Source organism: Monodelphis domestica, chromosome 2 (genome assembly GCF_027887165.1).
Source record: "Monodelphis domestica isolate mMonDom1 chromosome 2, mMonDom1.pri, whole genome shotgun sequence".
In the NCBI taxonomy this organism is placed as follows: domain Eukaryota; kingdom Metazoa; phylum Chordata; class Mammalia; order Didelphimorphia; family Didelphidae; genus Monodelphis; species Monodelphis domestica.
Window position 1 is genome coordinate 402,422,368 of NC_077228.1, and position 15,921 is coordinate 402,438,288.

General features: G+C 35.9%; 1 protein-coding gene across 1 annotated transcript in view; it reads left to right on the plus strand.

Annotated features, from left to right (window-relative positions):
- LAMA2 (laminin subunit alpha 2) overlaps positions 1-15,669 on the plus strand; it is a 923,420-nt gene extending 907,751 nt beyond the window's left edge. Inside the window, exons 57-63 of the mRNA XM_056818751.1 lie at positions 2,001-2,113; positions 3,566-3,755; positions 5,506-5,661; positions 7,710-7,863; positions 11,667-11,797; positions 13,795-14,017; positions 15,409-15,669. Of these exons, the coding sequence (XP_056674729.1) occupies positions 2,001-2,113; positions 3,566-3,755; positions 5,506-5,661; positions 7,710-7,863; positions 11,667-11,797; positions 13,795-14,017; positions 15,409-15,566 (1,125 nt within the window). The 3' untranslated portion in view covers positions 15,567-15,669. The remainder of the gene's footprint in view (positions 1-2,000; positions 2,114-3,565; positions 3,756-5,505; positions 5,662-7,709; positions 7,864-11,666; positions 11,798-13,794; positions 14,018-15,408) is intronic.
- The last annotated feature ends 252 nt before the right edge of the window (positions 15,670-15,921 follow it).

A 15,921-nucleotide genomic window follows, 5' to 3' on the forward strand; every position in this document is an offset into this window, starting at 1 on the left:
AAGAAAAAATGTGGGAAACATTTGTTTTCTCTTTAGAAATTTTTGTAATAGCCAGTATTTATATGCCTCCTTAAAGTTTATAAAGCAACATATATATTTACCTAATCTCATATCCTAGGTGCACATTTTGTCATTTTATTTAGTAGTGAAGTTCCTAAAGAACATCTTTTTTCCTTTTCTTTTTTAATTCAAAGATATTTTATCTTCCCAATTAAATGTAATAATAATTTTCCACATGCATTTTCTAAAATTATAAGATCCAGACTGTCTCCTTTCCCCCAGCAGGAGATGACAATAAAATTTTTCTGAGCTATACATATTTTCATGCAAAATTTCCATATTGGTCATTGTTCTAAGAGCACAATCATAGAAAACCAAAACCCCCAAATAAAACCATAACTACACTGATATGAAAAATAGTATGCTTTGATTCACATGCATTCAACTCCAACAGTTCTTTTTCTGGTGATGGATAGCATTCCTTGTCATAAGTCTTTCAGTATTATCTCAAATCATTGCATTGCTGAGAGTAGTCATGTTTTCACAGTTTTGATCATCAGACAACATTGCTATTACTGTGTACAGTGTTCTCCAGGTTCTTCTTATTTTGCTCCACATCAGTTCATGCAGATCTTTCCAGATTTTTCTGAAATCATCTTGCTTATCATTCTTATGGCACAATAACATCCTATCACCAACATATACCACAATTTGTTCAGTCATTCTTCAATTTCTGGACATCCCCTCAATTTCCAATTCTTTGCCACTATCAAAAGAGCTGCTATAAATATTTTTTGTACTAGTAGCTCCTTTCCCCTTTTTTATTATCTCTTTGGGATACAGACCCAGTTTTGGTATTACAGGATCAAAGGGTATGCACAGTTTTATGACCTTTGGGGCATAGAAAATAATATCTTCTGAAAACAAAGATCATTTTAATATTGACCAAAGTGCAAAAGGATTTAGAAGATGTTTCTGTCCAGAGCACGTTCTTGGTGGCAGCTAATATAATCACTGTCTGATGGGGCATGTCTGTCAAGGGCAGGTCAAGGCTTCAGGACAGAATCCTGCTCCTCTGCTTGCAAAGTCACATCACTCAAGAGGGGAAAGGACAAGCAACTGTCATATCTTTGAGCATGAATCTATCCTAAAAGAATAGGAGCAATATTAGATTAGCTAAGGTCATTGAGGTGACTCAGTGGGTAGAGAGTCAGGCCTGAAGACAGGAGTCCTGGGTTCAAATGTGGCCTCAGATATTGCCTGTGTGACCTTGTGTAAGTCACTTAACTAAATTGTCTAGCCCTTACCACTCTTCTGCCTTGGATAGTTAGTATCAATTCTAAAATAGAAGGTAAAAGTTTAGATAGAGATAGATAGATAGATAGATAGATAGATAGATAGATAGATAGATAGATAGATAGATAGATACACACACATAGACTTAGATATATATTATATTAGCTAAGGATTAGGGAGCCAGTATCTACATTGGTGAGCAAGGAAAGAATACCTACTCCATAGCTTTCCCCTTCCTCTCTGTGTACCAGCCCAAGCTCCACAGCATGGTCAAGGAGGCTTGAAGGCATGGTAAAGAGGGCATTTTAGCTCTGAAATTGTTCCCTGTGCCTCCTGTTTCTACCTCTAATAATGAAGTTTCTGACCAGGTGTTACTGGAATGCATAATGACCATTAACAGGTATGTTATTGTACAAGGTAGATGAATTCCTATGATAAAAACGCTTTTCCTTGGAAGAGAATTTTTTTTTTTAAATTAAGTTGCTAATCAGTAAGTCTTGATGGAGAACCTACTGGATACTCAGAACTGGGTTAAATGATATGAAGAGATATGAGAAATATGACATGCTCTCTGCCCTTATTCTTTTACTCTCTAATTAGAGACACAAAACGTGTAAACATGAAGCAAATTGGAAACAACAGCCTCTTTGTTTAGTAGCAAAGTCCATAGTTCCACCATTTACCATCATCTTGGTGTTCCGCAGGGACCCTGTGCTGCAGATACAAAACCAGCTCTTCTGATAGGGAGCAAGCAGTTTGGACTTTCAAAAAATAGCCATATTGCAATTGCTTTTGATGACACCAAAGTTAAAAACAGGTATGTCTGATTATGATACCTAACAATATTATTTTAAAATTTTTTCCAGATTACATTTCTGTACAATTTTTAATAGTAATTTTCTGACATTTTGTGATCCATGTTTTCTCCCACCCTCCCACCCCACTCCTTTCCCCAAGATGTCCGGTAATATGATATGGGTTGTACATGTGTTTATACAACAATAATAAGACAAGCCCTAACAAAGGCAGGGTAACGTAGTCTTTTCTCCAGAGTACCAAAATTCAGAAGTTGAGCTAATAGCACTAACAATCTTGCAACTAGAAAACAACTGATTTTATCTAGTTAGCAACTGAATTGAAAACTGAGGTTACCTAGTTACCTAGTTAACAAAAATGATTAATTAAAATAAGAGGCCACCAGATGGGGAACCACTGGTAGCCACACTACAGGCAAGCCATTCCTTTATCTGATGCAATGTGTACTATGTCCTCAGATCTTTATCTATTTTGACCAACGTGATGTTTTCTATATGCCCCACTTCTCTCACTTCTCCACACTGAATTGGTATTTAAAAGTTGATTTTAGAGTCCTTTTCAATGCTATTTGCCTACAATATTTTGTAAGGATTATTGTTTTAAAAATTCTAATCCTTTGGGCTCTAAGGACAAATGATCAATGAAGTACTGAATATTTATATTCATACCAGTTAAATAAATACAATACCTCTTTATTTTTTTGTAACCCAGAACAAAATAGTAAAGAATTAAATAAGGTGGGTTTATTAAACATCATTGTTTCACATAGTAAGGCCTCTAAATCCTTGCTGCCCAAGAGCATTTGCACTACAACTTGGAAAAATATAAATTTCCCCCATCTGTAGGATATCCATAATATGATTTCCAGCCTGCCCCCATTTTGTTTTATTGTTTTTATCTTTTTTAAAATTTGTATTCATATGCTTTCCTTTTAAATGAGTTTTTTTTTCCTGCATATGAACAGCCCTACAGCCCTCCCATATAGAGAGAGCCCTTCCTTGTAACAGAAAAAAAAATGTTAAAGAAAGCAATCAGGGATCAGCTAGGTGACTCAGTGGATGGAGAAAGCCAGGCCTGGAGATGGGAGATCCCTGGGCAAATCACTTAACCCTAATTGCCTAGCCATTATAGCTCTTCTTTCTTGGAATAAACTTAGTATCAACTCAAATAGAGAAGATATAAGGATTTTTTAAAAAAGAAAAGAAAAGTAATCACTTCAGTGATCTATGCAATACCCTGCTACTTTAGTTCTCCAATTCTCTATTAAGAGGATCCCACCCACCCCCAACTCATTTTAAAAATGAAAAAAGGAATCCTTACTGCATTCTCTTACTGGGGGGTGAAAGCAATATGCTTTGAACATCAGCTACTTAAGCATAGCCACCCTGGTCTTCCAACAATAATTTCAAAACTTACAACATTTCTCTGATTTTGAAAATTCTTATGTTTGCAGCCTCACAATTGAATTTGAAATACGGACTGAAGCTGAATCGGGTTTGATGTTTTACATGGCTCGGATCAACCATGCTGATTTTGCAACAGTCCAACTGAAGAATGGCATGCCCTACTTCAGCTATGATCTTGGGAGTGGTAACACTAGCACAATGATCTCCACCAGAATCAATGATGGTCAATGGCATAAGGTATCAGGGCAGGGACATGGGGAGATGCCTAACTTAGTTGAAGTCTTGGAGGATCTCCTCCAATAGTGGCCATTTTACCCTTCCAGGTATTACCCCTAACAGTAGGGGAAAAGAGGGAGGTTGTCGGAGGAACTATGAGAGAGAGATTAAGGCAAAATAATTTGCTGGCCTCTCCCAGGAAATCCTGAATATCTCTTTGTGTGATCTGGGGAAGTGCTTCCTTATTCAATATAAACTCTCAATAGCCCAACTTTAAATAAGGCTACTTTCTAAAAAAATTATTTGGAGCAACTTCTAAGAACTTAGTCCTTCACCCGTATAATCTAAAGTCCAGAAAGCACTTTACAATCTTAGTATTCTGTTTTTGCTTGAATTGTATTGATGTAGTTGATAGAATTTGCAGATACATTACCTGATATAAAAGAAAAAGAAAGTACAGTTAGAGTATCTCTCTACTGGGAGAAATTCCAAAAAATAATAACTCCTCAACTTTTCCACACTTGGGTTTGACTTTAAAGGTAAAGCTTCCCTACTTCATCCCACACCAACCCTACCCCACAAATTGTCAAAAAACACTTTTTAACTTTAAGTGCAATTTATCACTTGATGCCAGGTTTTAACATTATTAAGTTACCTATACATGTAATTTCCAACCCATGCAAAAAGGGCAGGAGAAGTGTACATTTAAAAAATTTTTTTTTAATGTGGTCAAGTACATTATTAACTTGGAAATGTATTCTTTGTGCTTACTGACTTACAACTGACCATCAAGTAACATTTAATATTTATTCTTCTCTCCAGTTAAATTTATTGCTTTTAAATGTGATATATTATTGAGATAAGTAAATAAACAATTATACTTAGTTATACTCTTAAGGAATTTTTTTAATTGGGGAAGGTAGGTACTCTCATTCCAAACTAGAATTTGTTTTTGAAGGTCTTTCTTGCCCTAAATCTTGATCTAGCTCTGTTTTGAATAGCATGTGCTAAGTTCCCTTGAATTCTACATAAGTCTCCCAACTATCTCATAGAAGATGAATATGGTGCTATAAGCAAAAAAGTTGAGACCCATTGCATTACATCTATAAACTTAGACCAGCGTTTCATGGGCTTAAAGTATCCTTTTCCTCTCTTCATGCACCAGGCTTCTTATTTCCAAACCAGTCTTTTATTCTCCATACTTTGCTCTATATAAGAAACACTGACCCTACTAGCTCAATGTTATCATCTGTCATATTCCTTCTGGTGCTTCTTAGCAATCCATTTGATTCAGCTGCCAAGGAAATGCTAGAACAGTTCTACTGGCTCTGCTGTTAATTAATTGTGCAAGGGAGGTGGCTTATTAAAAAGAGTAATGTAGCATTTCTGAAATTGTGTTGGTTTGGCCCAACTTAATTGGCCCTCGCTCAACTGAATTAATGAACTTTTAAAATTTTACATTAGTGTTTTTGTTTTGTTTTAATGAACATAAATCCCTATCATCATACGGAGTCTATAGAGAGGTTCATGATAAATTATTTAACTCTTTTTTTTTTTCAAATAAACAACTACTGTTTCCTTGCTGCATTTTCTATCTCAGAAACTCAACAATCTCAGCTACAGTTCTTTAATCTGAATGAAACTTGACCTACAAAATCTCTTTAACATCATGAGGACCAGAAGTTCCCAGTTCTTACCTCTTTGTACATATGGAATCTGTCCAATTTTTACTAATATGACTACTTAATTTAACACTTCTTTGAAAAAATAGATTAAGATCTTCAGGACCAAGCAAGAAGGAATCCTATATGTTGATGGTGCTTCCAACAAGACAACCAGCCCCAAGAAAGCTGATATCCTGGATGTTGTGGGGATGCTATATGTTGGAGGGCTGCCCATTAACTACACAACAAGAAGAATTGGTCCAGTAAGGATTTTCAATATTGTTGTGTTATTGGGGTTTTATCTGGACATTGAATTTTCTTTGGTCATCACAGGGGTAAAGCAATACTTTTCTCAACTTCTTGTAAAACTTATTTAACTGATTAAAAATTGAATCTATATATAATCTGGAAAAGAAAACCATAAAAAATGTTTAAAAATCTATTTAAAATATAATTTATATGGGGACAGCTGGGTGGCTCAGTGGATTGAGAGCCAGGCCAAGAGACAGGAGGTTCTAGATTCAAATCTGGCCTCAGACACTTCAGCTGTGTGACCCTGGGCAAGTCATTCAACCCCCATTGCCTAGCCCTTACCACTCTTCTGCCTTGGAGCCAATATACAGTATTGACTCCAAGACGGAAGGTAAAGGTTTAAAAAAATAAATAAATACAATAAAATAAAATAAAATATAATGTATACTAGTGGAGACTCAAAAAATTTTTCTTCTCCAGCAAGATGGCACAGTAGATAGCATACCTCTTATCTTAATAAGGAAGAACTGAGTTTAAATCACTTACTAGCTATGTGGCCCTGGGCAAATCACTTAACCCTGTTTGCCTCAGCTTCCTCATCTGTAAAATGAGCTGGAGAAGAAAATGGCAAACCACTCCAGTGTCATTTCCAAGAAAACCCCAAATGGGGTAATGAAAAGTCAGATATAATTGAAACAAGTGAACAACTACCCCCAATTCCAATCAAGGTCTCACATTTGTATCAACAGGGGATTACCTGTAGAAAAGTAGGTTCATGTCCTGCCTTTAATACATAAGGTCTCTGTGACCCTAAGTAGAACATTTAATAGCTTGACACCCCAGCATTTAGTATCTTGGTGTTCTAAGAGTATGAATTGCAAGAACACTTATAGATATTTGGAGCCTGATAAAAATCACAATTCTAGAAACAAAATCATCTACTAGCTTTGTAGACCTTGGCAAAATATTAACCTGCCTTAAACCTCAATGTCCTTTTCTACAAAATGGAGACATTGTGTTAATGCTTTGTTGATAACAGTGTGGTCCAATTAAAAAAAAAAAAACACCTTGAATTTAAAGTCATGGGTTCAGGGTTCAAATTATGGATGATACTTACTATCCAAATTCTGGCTATATCTCTTCATTTATAAAAAGAGTACACTGCCACAAGACCAAATGCTTGCTTGTCCTTCAGCTTTGGCATCCTTCTTTAGAGGCTTTTGAGGAAGCTTAAATGGAATAACATAGGTTAAAAGATCTTCTAAACTTAATAGTATTATACAAAAATAAGGTATTGCTATGTAAAACAAGTACTAATTAGACATTTTCAGCATATATGCATGGGCAGACTTTGGGTTCTTTCTCAAAACCAGAGTTAATTTCTTTGCAATGAATTTATTATCTGCTGAATGCATTATCTTTGGCCATCAAAAATGGAAGTCAAAATTAACGTAGCCAATTCAGAAAAGTGGTAAAAAGCGATTGGCTTGAATTATTATTCCATTATCCAAATGGGAAAAGGTTATTATTTTTAAAGTTTAGATGGTTCTATTTAGTTGCAAGTATAGCAAAAAATAATTTTAAGATTTTGAAAACTTTGTTATTAATATAATTTATAATACTTACAGTAAAATAGATTATTGGAAACAGTAGACATATGAGCCCTATGGGTCATTATTTGACATATTTGTACTATTGTGGAAGTGATTACAATAAGGACAATTAAACATATAATGAACTAATCAAAAACCATTCTTAAATATTGACTGTATGCCAGGTACCACATGAGGGACTGTACAAACAAAAAAGCGAGAATCTTTACCCTCAAAAAAAGAATCCCCTTCTTACATATGTCAGGCAAGATGCAGAATACATGGGTGACAGTAATCGAAATGCTCTCAATATACATCCTAAAACCTCTAGGTTTAAACCAGGCCAGCCTTTAGAATTATCTCAGCAGTAACTGATAATTTCCTTTATATAGTTCCTCACTCCTAATAATGTCTCTTGGTGAGGGTAAAAGCCTGTATACACTTTAAGTATTTGTTTTGAAATCTAGGTTGTCTATAGTATTGATGGATGCATGAAGAATCTTAAAATGGCAGAGGCTCCTACAGACCTTGAAAATCCAACCTCCAGCTTCAATGTTGGCACATGTTTTGCAAATGCTCAAAAAGGGACATATTTTGATGGAACAGGTTTTGCCAAAGCAGGTGAGGCTAATGGGTTTCTTTCTTGTTAAATATTAAATATATTATATCTATAATGTGTATACATATACATAAACAACATATATGTATTATATACAATGAATACATTCTCATGCTACAAACTGTATTATAACATATACTGTCTAAATGTATGATACATAATTTATATTTATGTTGTAACAGTTAAATTAGTTTAGTTTCTACTAAAAGTATTATATTTTTAGAGGTTTATTAAAGATTATTAGAATTAAGAAATAAAGAAATACAAAATAAGAAAAGCATGTGCAACCTACATCTTTCCTGCCTGGTAGAGAGACATGTGTGCTTAGAAGCGGAATAGAAAGACCCCAAGTAAGAGAGACCCCCAAGTAGGCAGAGAGTCAGTTTAAATACAATTTTTGTTCTAGGAACAGGTAGGAATTCAGGTGATATTATAGGGAATTCTGGGAACTGGCAAGGACTTCTGGGGATTGAAGTCTGGGGTTCAAATCTCCATTTTTACAGTGTGTATATATATGTATATATGTAAATATGTATCTAGGTGAATTTCATACTGGTTGATAAAAGTCTCCTAATTCCTGGATTATTATCTCTACCAGTACATATCATAGTATATCATAACCTGGCTAAGACTACCCATCTTGCTTACCTTTTTCCTTCATCCTCCCATATGTTTGCCCAATGGTATTCATGCAACACACTTGAGGACTTTCCTTCCTCTTGCCTGACATCACAAAGATACAAATGGAGCCCTCAGACAGTCCATCCCTTGGGACCAACACATTTTTGCTTCCTATCATCCATACACTTCCCCAGTGATCTTTCTGCTCTTCTTTGAAAGGTCTCGTGTGTTATGGCCTATTCACACCTGTTACATTTAAGCTGCTCTGTTGCCCTTTGTGTGGTATTAATTTTCAATTCTTTGGAGACTTTTTATTTTATGGAAAATGCAGCCCTAGAGGAAGAGGCATATGTTTAGATTATACCTTTTAAAAATCTATTCATAATGATGTGATTCCTAGTCAGGCTTATTTTCTTCTTCTATCTTGTAAGGTAGATACATTTCTCCTACTTCCTTTGATTCTGGCTTGGACTATTAAAATAGCTTCTTTATCTCCCTTTCTCTAGTGTCTCCTTACTCCAATCCATCTTCCATTGAACTACCTAGGTGATTTTTCTAAAGCTTGAGTCAAATCATTTCATCCTCTTCCTGAAAGAGTTCCAGTAGCCCCCTATTACCTAAATGTTCTCATGCGAACTCCTCTGTTTGGTTTTTAAAGCTCTTAATTACCTGGCTTCTTCTTAAACTTTATTCTCGCAATGCATGCTACAGTCTACTCATATTGCCCTAATTTCATTGTCTTGCACATGACATTCTTATGGCTCATCTCATTGCCTCTACACTGGCTGCACACCAAGCCTAGAATGCTGGTTCCCTACAATTCCATCTCTTGGATTTTCTGACTTCCGTTGGGACTCAGTTCAAGTTCCTTCCTCCACAACAGGACTTTCCAAGTCTATTCCTTCCCCCCCTCATGTTCCTTCCTCCCCCACCCCCATGCCTAATTCTCTTATATTATGCTCCATTCATTCTGCATATGTCTTATTTGGAACTATTTATGGTTTTTTTCTCACATAAGAATATATTCTCCTTGAGAACCGGGATTATTTTTGCCTTTCTTTGCATCCCCAGTCCTTAGTGAAGTGCCTGGCACATAGGAGGCATTTAATAAATACTTATTGACTGACTGATGAATCTTTCCTAAGATTTTCATACACATGGATAATGCTAAAGAATTTTCTGGTGGGGATTTCTGTAGTATATGACTTGTCAAAGTTTGTGTAAGCCACAAAATTTTAGATACTGTGAGAGTATATTATTCCAATTAAGACAACATTTGGGGAATTTGGTAAACTTATTGAAGTCATTAAGGTATGCTCTTGAAACCACTGATTAAATACCTATGGGGAGGGTGGTCAGATAGGTGGCTCATGGATAGAGAGCTAGGACTGTAGATGGGAGATCCTATGTTCAAATGTGGTTTCAGACATTTTTTTAATTGTGTGACCCTGGGCAAGTCACTTAGCCCCAACTGCCTAACCCTTACTATTCTTCTGCCTTGGAACTGATGTTTAATATCAATTCTAAAACAAGAGATAAGGGTTTTTTTTTTAAACCTTACCTTCCATCTTGGAATCAATAATGTGTATTGCTTCCAAGGCAGAAGAGTGGTAAGGACTAGGCAATAGGAGTTGAGTGACTTGCCCAGGCTCACATAGCTGGGAAGTGTCTGAGGCCAGATTTGAACCTAGAACCTCCTGTCTCTAGGCCTGGCTCTCAATCCACTGAGCTACACAGCTGTCCCTGAGATAAGGGTTTTTATGAATAAATATTATCTCCTCCATCTCAATCTTAGAAAAACTCTCCAAATCTATCCATACTAATGTGTTTTTTTTTAATTGATGCTTCTACTTCCATGAAACCTTTTCCTGATCTCTCTCCAGTCATACCCCCAAGAAAAATCATCTCTCCCTCAAATCTCTTATAGGACTTTTTTAGGCAGTCCTTTGTCCCTTTATAGTCTAACTTATGTGGCATTTACTTATATGGATGTTGTGTCCAGTAGAATGTAAATTTCCTAAGAGCAGGGATTGCTTATCTTCCTATCCTTGTATCCCCAGCTCCTAGCAAAGTATAACACATGGAAAGCACTTAATAAAAGCTCATTGAATTTAATTGGATCCCCCCTCTCTCTCAATTATGTAGTTAGTCCCTTGTCTTAAGGATTATTAGAGTTTAATTTTTTATCTTTGTTTTCTAGTGACATAAATTAATTAACACTTCCTAAATTTAATTATATTAAAATAATATAGATCTTAGATTCAGAAAATCTGGATTCAAGTCTAGTCTTTAGCAAATGGAAATAGAGCAAGTAACTTCACAAAATTTCAGACATTGAAAGGTACCAAAGCAGCATCTATTCCTGCCCGAACTGAAAGAAAAACGTTATATCTTTGTCCTACTTCCTCATCTAGAAAACGATAATATTAACACTTATGCTACTTAAATTTTCATCAGCATCCAAAGGGAGAAATTTCTGGAATGATCAGATATAATCGTGTGATTCTTGATTACATGTTAGTGGGTATTACAGTCAACAGTATTACAGATTTGACCACATCAATCCATGACTAAAAACCACCAATAATTCCTCATTGCTTAAAGAATAAGAAAAAACCACTTAGTCTGCCATCTAATGTCCTTCATAATCTGTCTCTAACCCATTTTGGCAACTTCCTTTCACATTATTCCCCTTCATCTTCCAGTCAAACTTTACTAAAAACTATTTCCCAATCTTACCCTGCAGTCTTTCATCTATGCATTTTCAGAGGACCTCTCTCATAATTATCACATTCTCTCCTCATTCCTATTTGTTGGAATCCTATTCTCCCTTTGTTTACCACTTCTTAATTCCCTCCCATTAAGCATGTTTTCTCCTCATATTTCCTGAAAATTCTTTGAAGTTCGTATTCATCTCTTTTACATTCTGCCTTGTTTGATAATGTTTTTGCATGTATATTCCATGACCTTTTTAGATTATATGCTCCTTGAGGATAGAGAATTTGTCATTCATTCTTCAGCCTGTACCTAATATTTAGCACCTTGCACATAGTTAATACTTGATAAATGCTTGTTGGTTTTTTTTTTTTCACCTGAATGACAGGTTCATTTTAAATGAATTATGCAAAATCCTCATGGTGAGCATCTTTGTACTCAGAATTGCTTTTCCTCTTTCTTTCTATAGTTGGAGCCTACAAAGTAGGATTGGACCTTCTTGTGGAGTTTGAATTCCGGACAACTAGAACCACTGGTGTTCTCCTGGGAATAAGCAGCCAAAAAATGGATGGCATGGGCATTGAACTGGTAGATGAAAAAGTGAGTGGTATCAATCAGGACACCATTGCAGATTACTGATGGTCATGAAAATGCTTTGGAAATCCTATTTTAGGCCTCTTTATAGATAAGTTTAATTATGTTGAATGTAAATAGAGTACCTCATAATGTAGAAACTTTCCCCTGGCTCCTGTCTTAATTCATTGCCTAAATGTCTACATTTTCTGGATTTGACTTAAGGTTAAATGTATTTAATTCTTCCAATAGATCTATTGTGCACAGTATAGACTAGCACTAGATCTTTAAAAAAAAATCCTTTTTTAAGGATGGGAAAGTTATAAAGGGGCCAAGTTGCCAATGACTAAATGTAAAAGAGAGGACTTTCTGTTTGGGAACCACTGGAGTTTATTGTATTGGAATGGAGAAGTGGGGGGCCCTCTTCAAAACCAAAGAACTAATGAACAAACAACAGTTGTTTTAATATTGTCTTCCTGGTCAGATTGTGTATTCCTTGGGGGCAAGAATTTTTGTTTGTTACTTTGGCTTGGTTTTGATTGGTGGGATTTAGGGGTTTGTGTTTTGTCTTTCATTGTATCCCTAATCTTACTATGCCTAGCACAGAGTAAGTACTTAATACTTAGTAACTTGACTAGGTGATTGTATACCTGAGAGGAGTTGTTTGTGTCTGATTTTAACTGTGGAGGGATACAAGGAAGAAAGGAAGTGGAAAGAAACTCCATGCTCATTTTATGTGCCAAATAGGGATTATTCTTCAGCAGTGCCTTCTCTGAACATTGCAACCAACCAGATATAAAATGAGATATAATTGTTAGAAAGAACTTCTTAATCCTTAAAACTCATCAGGAGTAGAATGAGCTACCTTACAAGATGATGGGTTGCTCTATCACTAGAAATCTTTGGGCAAAGGTTGTATGACTCCTTGTCAGGAAGGCGGTAGAGGGAATACTCATCCAGTATTAATTGGACTCAGCCTGAGGTGCATTCCAACTCTAAGATTTTGTGAAAACTCACCTAAAGGCCCAAGCTCCTGCTGTAACAAATAGTAGCACAACATAGAAAAAGAGACAGGAACACAGAGAATGAATCCAATTAAAAATATTCATTAGGTGACTATTGTGTTCAAGGAACTAAATTGGGTTCATGGAGAACAAAGATGTTCCCAAGTAGCTTAAACTATCTGATAGAGTGCAAAGATGGTGCAGTGTTCAGTGGTCCTGTGTTCAAATTTCACCACTGATTTTTACTGTTTGACCTATGCCTTAGTTTCCTCATCTGGAAAATGTGGGGGTTGGATTAGATAGTCTCTGAGGGCCCATCCATCTATGGATAAAAGATATAATAGTAAAGTATATAAATGCAGGGAGGGCACCTGCTGCTTCCTTCTGGTGCTAATTCACTACTAACTAAGCTGCTCCCAGATGATCAGAATTAATTTAAGGAGCCTTAACCAGAGAGAGCCAGCCTGCTAAGATGTTTTACCAGGATGTGGCCACCATATATGCTACAGCTTCTTGAAGCCACAGATGAGAGTTGTGTGGCAAGTGGATACCAGAGCATTTCAAAGAGATCTAGCAAGTATATAGAAATCTGAGAAGCATTTCAGTAAAACATTTTGATCTGTGCTATCCAGTCTAGGGAGAGAAAGGGCTAAGAGCTTTATGACTGTTGCCTGTCTACTAAATCCTTATCTGGCTTCCAAATGGATTTCAAATGTTCAAATGATAGAATTCTTATTACAGGCTTAGCATAACTTGACTATTGGTCTTCCTCCCACAAATACACCCACATACACTCATAATGCCCAGAAGCAAAATGAGGATTTGTAAGCCCTACTGATCTTGTTTATATTTAAGTTCCTGTCAGGTTTGTTTTGATATGACTTAACTGTGTTTACTTGGATCTATTGGCCCTGTTCTCTATTTTTCCTTCAGTCAGTGCTGCTAATTTATCAGATTTAGGACTGGGAAGACATTACTCTTACTAGGCAATTCATAACTGTTTCATTTTCCCGACCCCAGCTCATGTTCCACGTGGATAATGGGGCAGGCCGGTTCACTGCTACTTATGATGCTGGTGTCCCTGGAACCTTGTGTGATGGCCAGTGGCATAAGGTGACTGCAAACAAAATCAAACACCGACTAGAATTGAAAGTGGACGGGAATCAGGTCGGAGCTCAGAGTTCAAACACTGCATCTACATCAGCTGATACAAATGATCCTGTCTTTGTCGGAGGGTACCCAGGTGAGTTCCGATAACAACAGTCAACAGTAATTCACATTTATAAAATTCTATAAGGTTGGACAAAACTAACTAGGATTTGTTGCTTCCAATTCTTATATAAATGTTGTATTTGTCCATTGGAAAATGTTGAAAATATTGAAATTTAGTATCAGATTCTCCAGAAAATATGTATTAGTACCTTTAGGGGCAAATTCTATAACTCCTTCCACAAAATCCCAAATGACTTGAGTAAGTGAATGTCTTACGTAAAACATATGGGCTGAGTTTCATTGGTGGGAAGCTTGAGAGTACAGGAAATGAATTTGGCTCAGAACAGATGAAACATCTAACCTAAACTACATTCCAAGCAGTTGTTCTCTCTCTTGCTTTTTTGATTAACATGCCAGAGGAATCATAAAAATCAGTTATGAAATTACTTCCGGAGGCACTAGAAATCATTGGGTTAAACATAGCTGACTTTCCCCTTAGGCTGTTAAACAGCTCATGTTCATATTACAAAGAAACCTTAGCAAAAACTTCATTTAAAAGCCCTACCCTGCCCATAAACAAGACTGAACCAAGTAGTTTGTTCAAAATAAGCCAAGTACATCTGATAGTGATAAACACAATAATAATTTTTAAAACACCAAGAGCTGCTTTTCATCATTGTAATATAATAGAAATTGATCCACATTTACATATAACCTTTCTCCTCACACAAAGAAAGGCAAAATAATCACAACCATATTTTAAAATGGAAGAGATATTGGGTAGATTGGCAACCTGTACAGTTTCTATCTCTAGAGCTGCTTCTGAGTTTTAATGGTATTCACCTTTCTGTCACTCCTGAAAAATCAAAGATATTATGAATGAAAGTAGAACTTTACAAGCTCACTACTATATTCAATGAGAGATGACACTGAATGAGTGGTAAAGCAAATTTTCAAGCCCACTTCTAGGAATTCCTCCTTTATAAAGAAAGCAGCTCTTGTAGAAATGTTTTTTAATTCCTTTTGCTTTCCCAGAAAATATTTTTTCATGGTGTAAAAACTGTAACAGAGTTTTTATAGCATGAGCTTTTAGTCATTTGTTTTTAGATTCCTTATTTTCTGCTTCAGCAAATACATGTCTTTCTATAAATTTCAGATTTTGTAGTTTTCACAGCTATAAATTCATCAATTCCAATCCCAATTCATAGACTGATATTTCTGAAAAGTTACAGTACAGAAACTTCTATATCTGATGAGCTTAAAATAACCTTAGCATTTTCTTTCCATAGTTTAAAATATTAGTATTAAAATCTTTAGTCAACCTGGCCTTCCAAGTAGAATAGTTGAACTAATGATTGATCAGATGCCCAGGTAACTAAAAGTCTACTCATGTAATAACCCCTTTGCCTTGGTTTTTTTCAGATGACCTCAATCAGTTTGGTCTAACAACCAATATCCCATTCAGAGGATGCATCCGCTCACTGAAACTCACCAAAGGCACTGCCAAAGCTCTGGAAATTAACTTTGCAAAAGCCTTGGAGCTAAAAGGTGTTCAGCCTGTATCTTGCCCTGCCAACTAATACAGAAAGCTTTAAATCCCAACTTGGGTTTTTGGAAACACATGTATTAAGTAAAACAAATATGCTTTGTCTACATATATGAATAAAAATTGGTGCAATGAAACTGAATTCTCTCCATGAACTTTTCAAGTGGTATCCCTTTAGGGGAGATCTCCGACAAGTTTTAGATTAATTTCTCTTTCAGGCCATTAATATTGAAATAAGTTCATCTGACATAATAAAATAGTGAGATTTTCAAAATGCTTAAAAGTGCATTTAGGGAATAAGAATTTGACTGCAATTTGTGAAAGCAGCATTGTTTGGCCTGCTTCTAATTAATATTTTTATATCACTTTCCATGTGTGTTCACTTTGGC